The following is a 17,281-nucleotide window of genomic DNA, read 5'->3' as shown; positions in this document are numbered from 1 at the left end:
CACGAGTAATGACTAAGAACCTCGCCGGCTGCTAGCACGCCGGAACTGTAGAGATTCCATGCACTGCCCCTGTGCCGCATCCATCGGTACCAGAGTGAGCTTGTTCCGTTTCTCTTCCCGGGAAGGCAGGATCTGTCGAATCAGATATGAAGTTAGGCACGGCTCGTATGAATATGATCCGTCACAGCTGCACAAGGCACCAATGACCTCGCCGGATCACCGCAGAGATCAGCTCGTTCAACACACAACGACCACCCCTCGCTGCAGCCGCGCTCTGATGACCGTCGCGTCGACCAAGCCGCACCTAACACTCCTCCCGTCCCGTCATCCAGGGCTCCAGCAGGCGCCTCCGAGAGGTTAGGCAACTCGTACAACCTGCTACACGACCATCCCTGCCGACCTGCCGTATCTGGAAGGAGACACCAACCGGGCGACAGGGGCGGGAGGAGGACCGGGCCACCGGCTCCCCTCGGCGTCTTCTGCCGCGGCGCGTGCGCGAGCGCCGAGACGCCGGCGGGCCGGCGAGGCGATGGCTGACGAGCACAGGAGAGGGCGCCGGCCGCCGGGGAAGCTGGGAATATCGGGGGTTGTCGCATGTAGAACTAGCAGCTACCAACCGAAACACCGGTCACCTACTCCTGCCGCGCTCGCCCGTCTGCTGGGTGGCGCGGCCTGGTCTGGTCCCTCGCGCGCGGCCCCGCCCCGCCTCGTCGGCGTCGTTCTTGTCCGTTGCGCTGCGCGGGCCTGAGCGCACGTACGCGCTTGGCAGCAGCACCCCCGCCGCGGCAGCAATGGCGGGCTCGATCGCCGGCTCGTGTCTCCAGGCGCCTTTTCAAATTTGACCGCAAGCGTCTAGCGCCCGCGTGATGCCTGGCGTTTCTCAGTGTTGAAGTAACAGGACATCGTTGCTTCTGGCTTCTTTTTTTGTGCTTCTTGGAAGTGTCGAACCGTTGATTTGTGGAATACTATTTTCTAAGGGGCGTTCGTGTTTCTTTTCTTTGATAGAACGTGTTTGGTTTTTGTACGGGATGAAGGCGATTCTGGCCGATGTCTGCAAAATGCGTAAAAAAAACGACGCTGCTTTACAAAGGTGAAAAACGTGTCTTCCGCATCGTAGTCATATGAGGTATGAGCCATTAAATCATGAGAAAAACTGCAACCATTTTAGATTGCAAACGTAACGGAGCCCGAAAATTCAAAGAGAAAAAAAAAGATGACGCAAGAAACTGACACAAAGCCTAGACTGACGAACGAACTCCTCGAGCCCAGGAACGGCCCCCATGCCATCGCATGCGGTCCATTTATCTGACCCAGCCCCAGCCCACCACATTTTCCTCGGCTAAGCCCACCCCAACCCCAAAGCGGGAGAGTCTCTTGAACGTGCGGCCCAATACTATCCGTCTACGTTACCTACCACGCGGGTCACGAAACGCCCCACACAAATACGACGTGCACATTTCCTCTCAAAAAAAAAAAATACGTGCACATTTCCTCGCCAAAAAAAGAAAAAAAAACGTGTACGCTTCGCTCAACGCCTCTTCGCGTTTGCTTTGCTTGCCTTGCATCGAAAGCTCCAAACGCAAGTCCACTCCACTTCCATTGATCCTTTCCCATCCATCCCAGCATCCCACCACCGGGCGCGGCGTGCAGCGAGACGGAAGCGCCGGCGATGGGGTCCGGCTCCGCCCGCGCGGCGACCGCGGCGGCCGCCCTCCTCCTCCTCATGCTCGCGCGAGGCGGCGAGTCCGTCAGTTTCTGGCTCCCGCCGCCGTCCGCCGGGGTAGGGGAGGAGGGCTTCCTCGGCGGCGCCAGCCGTTACCTGACGCGGGACGAGCGGTGGATGAACCAAACCCTCGACCACTTCAACCCCACGGTATGTATCCACTGCGGATCGATGCGTTCTCTTCGAACTTATGTTGAGGAGCCTTCTGTCGTTGGGACTGTTGGGAATTGGGTGTACAACTTTGAACTAGAGCACTTACTTTTGCAAATTGAAGATGCCAAACCCAAAATCTTCCTAGTTCACGTGCACGTCATGTTACCTCGATCCTGAGTGAAGAACAACCAATGGCTCTTCCTCTACATGATTTCTCACAGAGCAATATATTAATCGATGAGTGTTGGGAGCAGATACCCAATGTTACCTATTTTCTGCTTTTTTAAAAAGCAGATGTGGGGTCTCTGATCTGTGAAATTTTTTGCACAGGTGGAGTTGCTACATATATTAAATTTTAGCCCACATTTTAACCTATCTTGCATTTGTATCCACTATAAACATTAGTTTCTGGGAGACTCTAATCTGCTGCAAAGCATGGGGTTATTGGTACTTCCTTATTTCTCATCTGATCCAGTTTCGAGTCACAATGCTGCATGTTGTGAAACTTTGATTGTAACCTTGTATTTTTATCTGAGATGTATTTTACCCAGAAGAAAACACAGGTGTAGTTTGCTGTATCCATGGCATGGACCAGGAATTTATGTGATTTCTTATGTGCAGGACCATCGGCAATTCAAACAGCGTTACTATGAATTTCTTGACTACTACCGAGCTCCAAATGGGCCGATCTTCCTAAAAATCTGTGGAGAAGCCTCATGCAATGGAATTAGCAATGACTACTTAGCTGTGAGTTTGATGAGCATACAATGACACATCTTTGAGTTAAATTATTGGACATTCTATACTGCATACTCCAGACATGATTTGTATTTACTCTAGGCTTACATCTGCATACTCCAGCTGTTAGATAACATACATCTGGATGGATTGTCTAATTAGGTGATGGCAAAGAAATTTGGTGCTGCAATTGTTTCTCCTGAGCATCGATACTATGGAAGGAGTTCTCCTTTTAACAGTCTGACGACAGAAAATCTACGGTTCTTGTCATCAAAGCAGGCTTTATTTGATCTTGCTGTTTTCCGCCAATATTATCAGGTCTGCATATGTGGTCATATTATCTGTCAGTGCCCAAATGTGTGCACCCACTTGTTCTGATATTTTCTTTCTGTCATTTGAAGGAAACCTTAAATTCCAAGTATAACCGCTCTGGGGCAGACAGTTCTTGGTTTGTTTTTGGAGGGTCATATGCTGGAGCACTCAGTGCTTGGTTCAGATTGAAGTTTCCTCACTTGACATGTGGAAGTCTAGCAAGCTCAGGAGTTGTTCTTGCTGTTTACAACTTTACCGATTTTGACAAACAGGTTAGTGAAGGAGCAGGTCCTGATTTATGCATTAAAAGTTACAACGCTTTAATCTGCACCTAAAGTTCTACTTCTGTATATGATTTACATCTCTGTAGATTGGGGACTCTGCTGGTCCTGAATGCAAGGAAGCACTTCAAGAAGTAACAAGACTTGTTGACGGACAGCTTCAGTGTGGCCGCAACTCAGTTAAGCAGTTGTTTGGAGCAGCAAAGGTAATCCATCTGTGACATGAAGTGTATCTCCTTAGCTTTGGCAACTTTTCAATCCTTCTTGTTTGCAATTACTTCATCTTTTTAAATTTCATATGTGCTGTCACTGAATGATCTTACATATTATGTCGATGGTTTGGGTATGCTTGAAGAGGACAATGCTAATTTGAAAGAGACATATAGTGGTGCTGCTGAAAATAGTCTGCATTTTTCAATATAGATAGCAATATCTCCTTCACTTCTTTTCTTCTTTAGACATCATATCATATAACGTATTGGAGCCAAGTATCTCCACACTGCTGTTACTGGCAACCAGTTAACAGTCACATAGAAGAATTATATGCTCATGCAAGGCTATGAAGACATCTCCTTTTCTGACGTGTCCAACTTACCTGTACTACCAATACTTCTCTGTGGCCTAAGCTTTTCCTTATTGTTTCTCATATATGCATCTGAAAATCATGCTTAAACTTCTAAGTGTGTTGCCAATGACTGCTTGCAGGTTATTTTATGATTCTTGATTTAGCTCCTTGGATTTGTTGCATAAGGTTCATGCATTTATTTTATATACTTGCAGTTGGAAAATGACGGTGACTTCCTCTACTTACTGGCAGATGCTGCTGCTATTGCGGTATGCTCTATGTACATCTATTTTTGACCTCATTGTTTGTTGAAAGCAATTGCAGTATTGAGATCTGATATCATTTGCAGTTCCAATATGGCAATCCTGATGCCTTGTGCTCCCCGCTAATTGAAGCAAAGAAGAACGGGACAGATTTGGTGGTAAGTAGTACCATTATTTGAAAGTAGGATATGAAGGGTAACATTTTTCAAGAATCAATATCTGGTGACTAAGTTGCCAAAATTTCCCTTCTCTAAAAATATTTGTTATTAGTAAGCACATGATAATTCCTTTTGAACCTTGATTCTTATTTCAGTTGTGCTACCTAACTTTCTCATAAATCTAGCATGCTCTAACAACTGTTATCATGCAGGAAACATTTGCTAGTTACGTGAAAGATTATTACATTGGAAAATTTGGGGCATCTGTAGCATCATATGATCAACAGTATTTAAAGAACACAACTCCTGCTGTTGCTGAATCCTGTAAGTGCTAGCCCCGGTATTCAATGTTACCAAATATCACGCTTTAATAGTTTAGAATGGAACTGTGGGAGGCTATTTTTAATGTTATCTAAACATTGCTTAATGTTAATTAACTATGCATTTGACTTGATTTTCCTTAGCATATAGACTTTGGTGGTACCAAGTTTGCAGTGAGGTTGCATTTTTCCAGGTGGCACCAAAAAATGATAGTGTCCGATCCCCAAAGATTGACACAAGGTTAGTAGAGATACTTTACTCAGTCACACCTTTTGTTTCTACCGAGTATCTTATTCCTACTACAAATCTGCACTATTACAATATGAAAATAAGCACTTCCACCATCAACTTTATGATGTTGAAATCTGTCTCAGACTCTCAGTCTAGCGGCTAGGATCTTCTGTCATATGGCATCTATAGACGTTGTATTCATTTGCGTCCTTGTGGTTGCTTTGTTTCTAGGTACCATTTGGACTTGTGCAGAAATGTTTTTGGGGAAGGAGTCTACCCTGATGTCTTCATGACAAACTTATACTATGGAGGCACAAGAATTGCAGGTATGGCCTTTGAGCTATTACCATGACTTATTAGCTTTATGCCATTTTGCTTTCCTTTACCCTGAAAATTTGAGTCATCTCTTGCTTGGAAAAGGTAAAAAACTTATGAGGATTTAGCATGACTTCTTTTTTGAGGTTTGCACTACCTATTTATTATTACAAGATATTACTCTCAGAGGGCATTAACACATCGATATTGTGAGGTCAGGATCAGTGAACATTAGTAAAGGATCAACTAAAGAGTTGAGTAGCCTCATATCTGCAGTGCTAATAGTCCCTATTTTTTCCACACTAGAAACTCTCCGATAGTAATGATCTCTTAATTGATATTGTGGATATCCAATTGTGTGCAATGGTCTGAGCACAATTATTTAGATTTATGGTGCGACTTCTGTAGTAGTGTATCGGTTGGTCAAAAAAATATTCATGTATTTGGAATTAATAAATCACTTGGCTGCAGGTTCTAAAATTGTTTTTGCAAATGGATCTCAAGACCCTTGGCGCCATGCTTCTAAGCACAAATCATCAGAAGAATGTGAGCATTTTTAGCTCCATATGTCATTTTGTCACCATTCCCTGTTTCATACACACACACACACTATCTTTGTTCCAATATAAGAAGTGGTAAACATTTTCTTTTTCGGGATGCTATTGGTATGCTTATGAAAGTTTTGCTATGCCTGCAGTGCCATCATACTTAATTGAGTGCAAGAACTGTGGACATTGCAGTGATCTCTCTGGATGCCCTCAGGCTCCTTCAAATATTGAAGGTAGATCCATCATTCCAGTTTTTGCTTGAGCGTAGTAGCACAGAGGACGGGTGGATTTCTTTATACAATTTCTGCTTTCATTGAGTCATCAATGGTTAAGATTAGGTCCGTAGCTTGTTTAATATGCAAGTGACCTCCAAATTTGAGCTGTCTATTCTATGCCCACCAGGTGATTCATCCAAGTGCTCATCTCCAGAAGCTCTCAACAAAGTAAGAAAGCAGATTGTCGATCACATTGACCTGTGGTTATCGGAATGCCAAGAACAAGGTTAGTTTGGTCTATCTGGCTCTCCTGCCACTGAACTATTGTGGTTCCTAATTATACTCGATATTTTCTGTCTAATGTCTCTAACATTCCCTCTGAGCTTTTGCGTTATGGAAGGACTGGTGACTAGCTGGGCTACCTCCAATTCAATCCTCGTTCAATTTTGGCCTAAAACATTGCATCTCTATCTGCATTTTCAGGGCATGACAAGGAGCCATCGCTGGGAAGCAGATGGAGCATAGCTAGTATCTGATAAATCTGTGCGAGCTATAGGCGTATGTTGCAAGGCCAAGGCAAATATGGTTGTGTTTTTGCAGTATTGCAGTATATCTTTCGCGTAAACAGTAGAGGCTGATGTATAATCCGCTGGCGGCAAATAAATAAAACAGGCGGCTCTCAGCTTCTTGGGATGCCTGCCGAGTTCAGGCTCGGATGCGTTGACCTGTACAGACATTACCAGGATATGTAAATGTGAACGAACTGCGTACTAACAAGTTCGTTAATATACATCTGGCGCATACCCTTCAGCATGTGAAATGATTGTAATGTTTCCTCTTCTTGGACGTAGCTTTGTGAAGAAACCTTGAAACCTCTTATTCAAGGTGATGTAGTGATTGGCAGCTTGGCACCTCTTATTCAAGTGCCATGAACGCTCCGGTACTGGTATCGGATATGATCCCTTGCTAGGGAGGGAGGGATGCAAATTATATATATTTATAGTAAGGGATGCAATTTATATATATTTTAAATCATTTGGTCAATCTAAAAAGTTGATAAAATAAGCTAGAATGGCATTCCGCGCAAGAAGAAATGAATTAGACTGGCATGCCATCGTAATTAATTAGCTGATCCTCATAATTAATTAGTTGATCAAAAATACTATTAGATAGCCATAGCCATTTACATCCTTACTATTAAATCATTCGGAACACCGTAAATCATTCGGAACACCAAATTTCCAGAAAACGCAGCAAGCATTCGTCTTGAGCTGGGGAACAGGAAGGAACGAACAAAGATCCGGTATTGATGAACAAGATCTGGTACAGCAGCATCGACGCCGAAAACTGACACATCAATTTCTAGCCTTTTTTTTACGACTTTTCGGTGACCATTCTGCTGGTTCGCGCAGTTCGAGCCAATTTGTCACATGCGCATTCGTGGCTTCGTCAGGCCGCTGTCGGAGCGTCGTTCCTGCCACGCAGCGCAAAGCCCAGTCCACGGGGTCCTGTAATAACCACCACCGGAACGGAAGGGAATCTTCAGCTGGAGAGTGGGAGACGATGATGGGGTCTCGCGCTCGCCTCGTCTCCCTTCTCTTCGCCTTCCTCCTCGCGCGCATCGCCGAGGCCGGGCCGCCCGCCGCCGCCGCCGCTGGCAGCAGGTACCTGACCAAGGACGAGCGGTGGATGAACCAGCGCCTCGACCACTTCTCCCCCACCGTAAGTCAACCCCACTATCCAATCATGGGACCTACGAAACATTCCCGGAATCGCACGCACCCGTAATGTGTATCTGGGGTGAAAGGATGTCTCTTACTCGAGCGCCGTCGCTCATGCCGGCGGCCACGGCTCGCAGGACCACCGGCGGTTCAAGCAGCGCTACTTCGAGTTCCTCGACTACCACCGCGCCCCCGGCGGGCCGATCTTCCTGCGCATCTGCGGCGAGTCCGCCTGCGGCGGCATCCCGAACGACTACCTCGCCGTGAGTCGCGTCGCGCCCTCTTCGCACCGCCACGCACATCGCACAGCGCGTGCTGAACGATTGCGCCTGGGCTCGTACGTTTTGCTCAGGTACTCGCCAAGAAGTTCGGCGCGGCGGTGGTGACGCCGGAGCACCGGTACTACGGCAAGAGCTCCCCGTTCAAGCGGCTGGCCACCGAGAACCTGAGGTTCCTGTCGTCGAAGCAGGCCCTGTTCGACCTCGCCGTCTTCCGCGAGTACTACCAGGTTGGGCTGCCGTCGTGTTGGCTGAATGTTGTACTTCAGAAATTCATGAAGTTACTGTTTCTTGTCCTGAAACTGAAATTATGCCATTTTCTCTTCGTGTAGGAATCCTTGAATGCTAGGTACAACCGCACGGGATTTGACAATCCTTGGTTCGTCATCGGGGTCTCCTACTCCGGCGCCCTCAGCGCCTGGTTCAGGCTCAAGTTCCCCCACCTGACATGTGGGAGCCTTGCGAGCTCAGGGGTGGTTCGAGCGGTGTACAACTACACCGACTTTGATAGGCAGGTTGGTAGTACGGCATAGAAGGAGACGGCACACACTAATTCTGTCTGGTCCGTCTACTTTTACCTGATTCAGATCTCCGTTTGTAGGTTGGAGAGTCCGCTGGCCCTGAGTGCAAAGCTGCCCTTCAAGAAACGACCAGACTTGTTGAGCAACAGCTTCTGTCAGACAGCCGTTTGGTGAAGACCTTATTTGGGGCGCAGACGGTAAACCCTTGTGTTCAATGACTCAGGAGCCAGTGTCTTCATGTACTTCCAACTCACTGTTGATTTGCTTTCTTTACACGCAGTTGAAAAATGACGACTTCCTCTACTTACTGGCAGATGCCGCAGCAGAAGCAGTATGAACAGGACAACTTTTCATAGTTCTGTTGATTAAAAGCATCTTTTGTGGTTATTGATCAAAAGCCGGTGCTATTTTGCAGTTCCAATATGGGCACCCTGATGCCGTGTGCACTCCTCTAGTAAATGCAAAGAAGAATGGGAAAAACTTGGTGGTACATGTCCATTTACTTCTGGAGTCATACCTATATGTTTCCGTTATTAGTAGGACTTCTTAGGCATCCGTAAAATCTTGCTCAGGGAGAGCAAAGAAATACACTACCAATATCGATCTTTTCCATTCAAGCACACCTGACATATCTATTTGTTAAGAAGATAACCAAATAGCAGACTTAAATCGTGACCTGTTATGGAAAATCTATTTGTTATTTCTCTCATTTAATTAGTATGTGTCTTCTTCTATTTTCACTTATCCTTTGTACTGTTCTAGGCTTCTTAAATGACCCCTTTCACTATTGTAGCAAATTTTGTGTAAATGTGCGTGTGAGTTTCAAGCTTTTGAACTTTCATGTTCTGGTTTTGCTGGAAACATATTCTCAGTCTGTAAAAGATTATTTCGTTAAAGAAATTGAGACACTTTCAAGCTTTTTTGAACTTCTACGTACTGGTTTTGCAGGAAACATTTGCCCAAATTGTGAAAGTCTTTTATGTCAAAGAAATGGAGACACCAGTATCTTCATATGATCAGGAGTACCTGAAGAAAACAACTCCCGACGATTCTAGTAAATGATTCATTACATATTTACTTTTAGAAAAAAAATCAGAAAATGTGCTGGCATCAGCTTTGGAATGATACACCATGACATCTCGTGTTGGCATTGAAATATACATAGCTAAAGTACTTATCCACATTACAATTTCTATTAGGTTCTCGCCTCTGGTGGTTCCAAGTTTGCAGTGAGGTTGCCTACTTTCAAGTGGCACCCAAAACTGATAGTGTTCGTTCTGCAAGGATTAACACAAAGTAATAATTCCTATATGTTTTCTTCTGTGTGTTGTAATTTATCTAACTTTTGTACCTCTCCAGGAACATGTTCTGATCTCTAAATTGTCTTTACAATAACTTTATTGTTACATGTCTGCCTCATAATGTATGGGATTTAAGTAGTGCCAGCGTATCAAGTACTCTCTGCCATCTGCTAATGGACACGTTTATATCTTTCTTACATTTTAGGATCATGTTCGTATACAACATTTATGCTTGTTCCTCTTTCTGTACCGCCAGGTACCATTTGGATCTATGCAGAAATGTTTTTGGGGAAGGTTTTTATCCAGATGTGTCCATGACGAACTTGTATTATGGAGGCACAAGAATTGCTGGTTTGTCTTCTAGTTAGATACCTTTAAATTTCTGTTGAATGTTTCTGGCATGGTAGCGAACTGACCCCAAGCTGGTTGTGTGCTTGCCAACGTTCCAGGGGCGGAGCTAGAAACAAGCTAAGCCCCAGGCTGAATAGCTAACCAATATCTATCTTCGTACTAGTTTAACATGTTACCTACTTTTTTAATCTGATTTACCATTGTATTTTAAGCCCAGGATCCGGGCTGCAGCACAGGCAGCACGGGGCCTGGCTCCGCCACTGCAACGTTCCATCTCCTTGTTTTTCCTCTGATGCTCCGTGAAATATGTGCAGCTTCTAAAATTGTGTTTACAAACGGCTCTCAAGATCCATGGCGCCATGCCTCCAAGCAGAAATCATCGAAAGACAGTTAGTCTTGCAACATTCTTTGTTGTTTTATTTCGTAGCAATATTCACACAGATCTGAATGTATTTGCCTTTATGTGCTAATAGAAGTTCAACAACACATGCAGTGCCTTCGTACTTAATGAAATGCAGCAATTGCGGACATGGCACTGATTTGAGGGGGTGTCCTCAAAGTCCTTTCAGGATCCAAGGTACGTTGAAAAATAATTAGTGCTCTGTAAAGCTATCTACGATTACACTGCAATGTACTGATCTTGATATTTCTTCTAGTGACTAGTGGCTCTTTTGCAGAGTTGTTTTTATGTTTTTTTTCCATTTAACCATTTGATCTATCACCGGATTCAGATGAGAGTTCTCACGTGTTTCGCACTGTTCAGGGGACTCTTCAAACTGCTCATCTCCCGCAGCAGTCAATACGGTGAGACAGCAGATCGCCAAGTACATTGATCTTTGGCTATCGCAGTGCCAAAAACCATCAGCGTCAGGGTATGGATCTCATTCACCCCTACCTGACAACTTCTGAATTCTGATCCCGTTTGGCTCTTTTTCTACTGACGCAGGGAGTGGTAACCACGAGTTGCTGACCCATTCGGAAAGAGTAAACGGAGAGATTTGCAGATCCTTGAGTAGTCTCGCGCGTCGGACGACATGCGCAGCTACGGCTACCCGCAGTTACGGATGCAGAATTGCAGATAGGTGATGGATAGCCCTTTCGGTGACCGGAAAACAACTACCGTCTCCGGCCCAGAATATAGCTATTTAAAAAAAAATTCGAGTCAAACTTTTTAAACTTTGATCATGGATGGTAAAAAAGTTATAAAGATTGACAGCATAGAAATGATATTACTATCATAATATGTAAATTTTTTCTATTTAAGAATAATTATTTTTGAAGATAGTATTGGTCAAAGATAAAAATATTTAATCTTGATCAAGTTAAAAATTATTATATTGTAAGACAGAGGTAATAGTTCGGACGAATAGGAGGGACCAGAGAATCGACCACAACCACAAGGGTCTCGTTGGATTGCATTGCCTGCCAAGCGTTCACCTTCTGACCCCAGGCGAATAAACTCTGCTTTACATCGTGGTATTTGAATGTATAGGACCGAGTGAACGTGTCGTCCGTACTCTGTTAGCCCAAGAATTTTAGTGCCGTCTACGATCCCATGCATTGTCCAACATTTTTAAACTGTACAATCTCTTCTCTTCATTGTGCATAGATGTTATGAGTTGCATGACAATTACAATACATATAAAAGTGGTAGAATTTTTGCGCCCGTTTGTATGAGAGGTTTTAGAGCTAAAACACTGGTAAATTACACTCCCTAATTATTTTCCACCGGTTAGGTTAGAAGTCTGTTTGGATTAGTGGTTAGCAAACTAAAATTACAGACGGTTTGGTCTAATACCGGTGTAAAAGAATAATTGTGTGAGGACGTCTGGAAAAGAAAACGATAATTATCGGGAGCGTCCTCCCGTCGTCCCTATTCCGTGCGATTGACTCGAGTTGCACAGCCATCCGCTCGCCCCACGCGCCGCCGCCGCCACCGCCGTTCGCTGCTCCCCGCGCCCGCGCCCATACGCTCGCCCGCTGCCCCTGTCCCCGCCCGCACTTCTCTTCCTCGCCGGCGTCGACAAGCCCGACCGCTGGTCTGCTCTGCCTGCTCGATGCTGCTCACCGCCCTGTTTCATCGCTTGGAGCAGTTTCAGTTCAGAAATTGAATGGATTGGGGCCGTCCTATTTTATCGCTTGGAACAATTTTAGTCCAGAAACTGAATGGATTGGGGATAAAATTGCGCACAAAAGGAAGCGGTAATGCATAGGATTCCAGCTTGCTTGCTTTGGTTTATTTATGTAGAGTGCTTGGCCTGGTTGTCAGACTTGTTACTGAATTCACGGTGTGAGCGAGAAGGCCGAGAGCCCGAGATGCACCGATGATGAGCGCGCGGATGCGTGAATGGTGGACATGTCGATCGCGGCGGTGCCGCTGCCGGTGTTTTACGGAGTATTTACCCAAACGGATATTTTAGTGGGGAAAGAAAATAGAGTTGTATTCTTGTGCACAAATTGCAACCGGAAACTAATTACTAGTGAATAAAATTACAAACCTGCCAAACACGGCTAAATACTCTTTTTGGCATAGCCTCAGCTTCTTCTAAAACGCTCGTGAAGCAGCCTATCTGGTAAAACTGAAGCTATTTTTAAAATTATTTGGTGAAATATGAGCCTGCGGGAGAAGCTAGGCGAAGCTACAATTTCCGGCTTCTCCTCCTCAGTGTAAACTGAAAACAGCTTCACAAGGTGATTTATGGATGAAGCCGTCGGAAAAATCCTCCTTTAGCACAGGTTTGTGTGAAGGTCTTTTTCGACCTCTTTAGGCGGAAGTAAGTGACTACATGAAATAACTTTTTATTCTCTCACCTCCCTCTCTTCTCGATATCTAAAAAAATATTATATGAAATAATAATGAGATAACCTATAAGATTAGTAATGTTTATCAATGTACTTTCGGAGATATGGATGTATTGTTTTTCTACTTCGTGAGATGATTAGGCAAGTTTTAATGCATTATGAGATGACATAGCATACAATTAACAAAGAGAGGAGGGATACACATGGAACAAATTCACAGTCGCAAACATATCTAGTAACATTTAATTATCGGATTTATTTAAAAAAATTTAATTATGGGACCTAAAAAACAACCTATATAAAAGGACCTCAAGATGCCTAGAGGGTGAATAAGTTAATCTGAAATTTAAAACACTTTGAAAACTGTTAGTAACACAGATGTCCGGATACTCCGGACCTTGTGTCCGGAGTTTCCGAAGATATTGTCTGGAGAGTCCGGGTATGAAATAATCTACACAAAAATAAAGATACTGATGCTGTAAGTTAGATCGAGTAAATTTAGAAGAGCTAGTGGTATCTTTGGAGTGCTCCTCACCAGTTGTCTTACTCTAAAGACTTGTATAATAGTAGATCGATCACAAACCCTAAAATATTAGTCTCACAAAAAAATAACCAATAGTTCAAAATAAGGTGACATGGAGGAGGCAAGGATTTATTTTCTAGAGTTCACTTATAAAGGAGCTACGTCTCCGTTGAGGAAGAGTTCAAGAGACGGTGCTCAAAAACCCTTATGCTCCTCCCCAAGAGCGAGACCGACGCTCAAACCCAAAATCACTTACTATGAAATCCTCCGAGAGGATGGCGAGTACAAACTTCTTGTGGAGCTTACAATACGGTTGAGCACTCACAAGCACATCTAGCCGTCTAGGAGCACTTAGCTCCAAGACTAACAAACATCAATCACCGGCTTGACAAAGACCTAGTGCTCAAGAGATTTGAATGGCAGCTCACTAAGCATAAATCTCTCCTCTTGTAACACTCACACTTGAGTCCCCAATGGAAATCACTCAAAGATGGAGGAGGGGTGTGAGATGGCTCTTTCAAGGTGTTTCAAACTGTGCAGCACGAAAATGAGCAAGAGTTGCGACTGTTGAGGGTATGGTGGGGTATTTAACCCAAATCCAAAAACTAGCCGTTGGAACAAGAGGTGCCCGGAAACTCCGAGCAAATGTCCGGATACTCCGGACACTGGAGTCCGGACACTCCGAACTCAGAGAAATCTATTAACGGTGAACAATTATCCGGAGACTCTGGGTATATGTCCAGATACTCCGGACTTTGTGTCCGGACATTCCGGACCTGGAGTCTCCGGACTCATCAGGGACGCTATCAAGAATATCATTTCAAAGTGGTTTTTTGACTCACAAGTATTTGTATAGATTTTCTTGAGCACTAGTTCTAAGTCAAAAATCTGCAGATCAAAGTCCCTTCCTCTTGATAGCATGGGGTTCCTATACTTAAAAAAATAAAATAAAAGTCTATTCTTCGAGTAAATTTTAACCACCGCTTTTTCATTTTCTTTTGAGGGGTCGTACTTCATCATATGTTTTGCTTGTTCAACTTTAGCACCTGCACACATGCTAGATAACGAGATTAAATGTATATGCATTTTATCATCCAAATACCAAAACCCACTTAGAGATCTAGATATCTTTCAATTATCTAAGTTAGTCGCATTTTCCATAGTTCCATGTGACATGATGGCTTTGGAGAGTGTGATAAGATGCTAAGTATTGGGATTTTATTAGGAAACTGGTTGGGACACCTAAAAAATCGATCTCACAATTATTTAGTAATAATGGATAAGTTCCTTATTGTTTTGTGCTATGAGTATATCCATGTGTGTTTCTCCACAAGCTTCCTTATTATTTTGTATTATTGGTCATTAAATGTGTGTCCTACAAGGGCTAAGTGTTTTCTAAGGAAGGATGCATCTACCAATGCTCGAACAATTTTCTCCCTGCACATACTCGAATTTCTGGGTCCTTGTTCCAAAAATGAACCGCTCATATCGACCATTGCTCCTTCTTATCTTCACCTACCTCAGACCTTATCTTCTACATTCATGCTCTCAAGACACAGCCGCCCACCTGAAAGCATCTAGGCCCCTAATTCGTGTTTTGGTAATTAATGACAACGGTTTGTGGATTAACAATTCTTTTTGAGAAAATAAGTATAGGTTGATCCACGGATGAATGAGAGTTATTTACGAACGTGTGGATTTTTGGAGACGATGAGAAAAGTTTGGGCTCAAGGCAAAGGTATAAAATAGGATCTTTTGAATTTTACCGGTCACAAGGTGCTTAGTGGATGTTAAGTGACCGGATTTGTTGGATAGATAGCCGTACTATCAAGAGGGGTCATGTACTCGTGCTTGACAGGTCTCTAGTGCCATTTTGCTCAAAATATCTAAATGCATGCATGAGGGCTAACTACGCTTTGCCGGGTTTTGAAAAAGAACATATTTGAGTGCTGACTGCTCAACAGCGGACGGTCCGCCCCTTGGGTGCGGACGGTCCGCTACCGTTTCAGAAAGGCTTAGAGGGTTTATCTGGTGGCTGGCGGACGGTCCGGCTCTCCTGAGCGGACGGTCCGCCACTGTAACTCTTTTTCGTTCCAGAAAGGATGTTCTCTGGTCTGTCTAATTTGTGTGGCCCGCGGACGGTCCGCTTCTGTGGTGCGGACGGTCCGCGGTCACTCTGATAAATTGATCCAGAAACATTGTTGTCTCTGCTTGTTCCTCTAGGTTGAACGGCGGACGGTCCGCCCCTTTGTGGCGGACGGTCCGCAGGCTAATTCCAGTTTTGTTCCAGAGACCCTCATGTCTCTGGAGTTGTGGAACACTTAACTGCGGACGGTCCGCTAGTTGGGTGCGGACGGTCCGCCAGGGCTGTAACGGCTAGTTCTGACACGCATTAAATGCTCTCTGACTCTCTGGATTATAACGGCGGACGGTCCGGTTTTTGAAACCGGACGGTCCGCGATCTCGCAGAAAAGACTGTAACGGCTAGTTTTTGATGGGATGTCTATATATACCCATTGCCCGGCACTTGGGTCTCTCTCTTGGCCATTTGGACTGCATTCTTGACCCTCTAGAGCTAAGACATCCCTCTCTCTCACACATTTGCTAAGGATTTGCATTTTTGAGAGTGAGAGTGCTTCCTAGTGCATTGCATCAAGAGGTTGAGCTTTGTGGCACTAGGGAATCTTCAAGCAAGGTTTATTGGCTTGTTACTCTTGGGAGTTGCCGCTCCCTAGACGGCTTGGAGAAGGTGATTTCGTGGAGCTTCTTGAAGGAGATTGTTGAGAAGCCCCGATTTCGGTTGTGAGAGGTTTTGTGCTCACCTCACCGGAGTGGTGAAGAGCAACTCTAGTGAAATCGAGGTGTAGAGAGGTTCCTTGATTCTAGCCGGCTCAAGATCAAGAGGTTCTTGATAGAGGAGCGGTTGATTCTTGGAATCCACCTCAACGTGGATTAGGGGTGACCGGCAAGTCATCGACACCACGGGATAAAATTTGTGTGTCAAGCTTGGTTATTTCTCTAACTCTCTCTAATTGTTGTTATTTTGAGAAATTTACTTTACTAGAGCTTGAATTGTATTTTGTCACCCTAGGTTGCAAACCTTTCTAGACATAGTAGTAGCACGACATAGGGCTTTCTTTTGTTACTAATTAAATTTCTCTAGTGTTGTTGGTTTTAGTTTTTAAACGCCTATTCACCCCCCCTCTAGTCGGTGTTCTTGATCCTACACCACCGCCTCACTATCGCCGCCCTCCGCCTTGGTGATGCCGACATGGCCCGCCGCCCCTACTTCCTCACCCTTCACCATCTGCCCACGTCGTTCGAGCTCACCTCCATCACTATTCGAACCCGCCTCTGCCACCACCCTAACCGTCTTTGGTGGCTCTTGCCATAAGATCCGCCGCCGTCGCTATCTCAACGCTCCCCCACCAAGTCATCGCTAGTGCTCGCCTCCGTCCCCCTATCGCTCAATCAGGGTCCACTATCGACCAGGTAGGCATCGCCCCACCGCCCGCCTTGCCGTCATCTCTCCCGCCACCATCATCTGCTACCCCCCTGCTGCCCCAGATCTGCTCTAGATCTACTGGATATAGGTAACCCAAAACCCTAAAAAGCACATCAGATTTTGCTAGAGGTAGAGAAGAAGGGGAAGAGAGGGAAGAGAAAAAAGTTAAGAACGGGGGAGATAGTTTTTCGCTCGATGCGCCTGCACTACCTCACCTCAGTGCCATCTTTATTTTAATGCCCCGGATCCTCTGAATGTAGGTATCTCAAACCCTAAAAAGCTCGTTGATATACAGAGGTAGCGAAAAAGAGGAAGAGAAAAAAATTCAATTATGGTGGAGACAATTTTCACTCGTGGATATCACTGTTTCTTTTTTGCCTGGATGTTTTACTCTTTCAATTACACTCGAACTTTTCACTTAGTCCATGCAGGGTAAGGTTGATCTTGTTAGTGGGT

At 44.8% G+C, this 17,281-nt stretch overlaps 2 protein-coding genes across 2 annotated transcripts; both read left to right on the top strand.

Annotated features, from left to right (window-relative positions):
* Nucleotides 1–1,483: 1,483 nt before the first annotated feature.
* Nucleotides 1,484–6,643, top strand: LOC112877353 (probable serine protease EDA2). The gene is made up of 14 exons (XM_025941648.1): nt 1,484–1,873; nt 2,498–2,623; nt 2,777–2,932; nt 3,016–3,198; nt 3,297–3,413; nt 3,988–4,041; nt 4,122–4,193; nt 4,406–4,517; nt 4,658–4,754; nt 4,977–5,071; nt 5,532–5,606; nt 5,758–5,841; nt 6,011–6,109; nt 6,307–6,643. The coding sequence occupies exons 1-14, from the start codon at nt 1,670–1,672 to the stop codon at nt 6,357–6,359; spliced, it is 1,527 nt and encodes a 508-aa protein (XP_025797433.1). The 5' UTR covers nt 1,484–1,669; the 3' UTR covers nt 6,360–6,643.
* Nucleotides 6,644–7,326: 683 nt separating this feature from the next.
* Nucleotides 7,327–11,277, top strand: LOC112878223 (probable serine protease EDA2). The gene is made up of 14 exons (XM_025942654.1): nt 7,327–7,545; nt 7,682–7,807; nt 7,897–8,052; nt 8,155–8,337; nt 8,424–8,540; nt 8,624–8,674; nt 8,759–8,830; nt 9,292–9,397; nt 9,543–9,639; nt 9,901–9,995; nt 10,310–10,384; nt 10,489–10,572; nt 10,759–10,867; nt 10,942–11,277. Exons 1-14 carry the CDS (start codon nt 7,387–7,389, stop codon nt 10,949–10,951), a joined length of 1,440 nt encoding a protein of 479 aa, XP_025798439.1. The 5' UTR covers nt 7,327–7,386; the 3' UTR covers nt 10,952–11,277.
* The last annotated feature ends 6,004 nt before the right edge of the window (nt 11,278–17,281 follow it).

This window comes from Panicum hallii, chromosome 9 (genome assembly GCF_002211085.1).
Source record: "Panicum hallii strain FIL2 chromosome 9, PHallii_v3.1, whole genome shotgun sequence".
Taxonomy (NCBI): domain Eukaryota; kingdom Viridiplantae; phylum Streptophyta; class Magnoliopsida; order Poales; family Poaceae; genus Panicum; species Panicum hallii.
The sequence above is the reverse complement of the archived record's forward strand: the minus strand, read 5'-3'. Positions and strand labels throughout refer to the sequence as shown.

What these genes read in the sequence shown, in the direction of transcription:
- LOC112878223 (XM_025942654.1), top strand. Translation starts at nt 7,387, where the DNA reads ATGATGGGGTCTCGCGCTCGCCTCGTCTCCCTTCTCTTCGCCTTCCTC. An exon ending in TCGACCACTTCTCCCCCACC is followed by an intron (nt 7,546 to 7,681) that starts GTAAGTCAACCC and finishes CACGGCTCGCAG; the next exon opens with GACCACCGGCGGTTCAAGCA. An exon ending in TCTGCAAGGATTAACACAAA is followed by an intron (nt 9,640 to 9,900) that starts GTAATAATTCCT and finishes CTGTACCGCCAG; the next exon opens with GTACCATTTGGATCTATGCA.
- LOC112877353 (XM_025941648.1), top strand. Translation starts at nt 1,670, where the DNA reads ATGGGGTCCGGCTCCGCCCGCGCGGCGACCGCGGCGGCCGCCCTCCTC. An exon ending in AGTTGTTTGGAGCAGCAAAG is followed by an intron (nt 3,414 to 3,987) that starts GTAATCCATCTG and finishes ATATACTTGCAG; the next exon opens with TTGGAAAATGACGGTGACTT. An exon ending in AGAACGGGACAGATTTGGTG is followed by an intron (nt 4,194 to 4,405) that starts GTAAGTAGTACC and finishes GTTATCATGCAG; the next exon opens with GAAACATTTGCTAGTTACGT.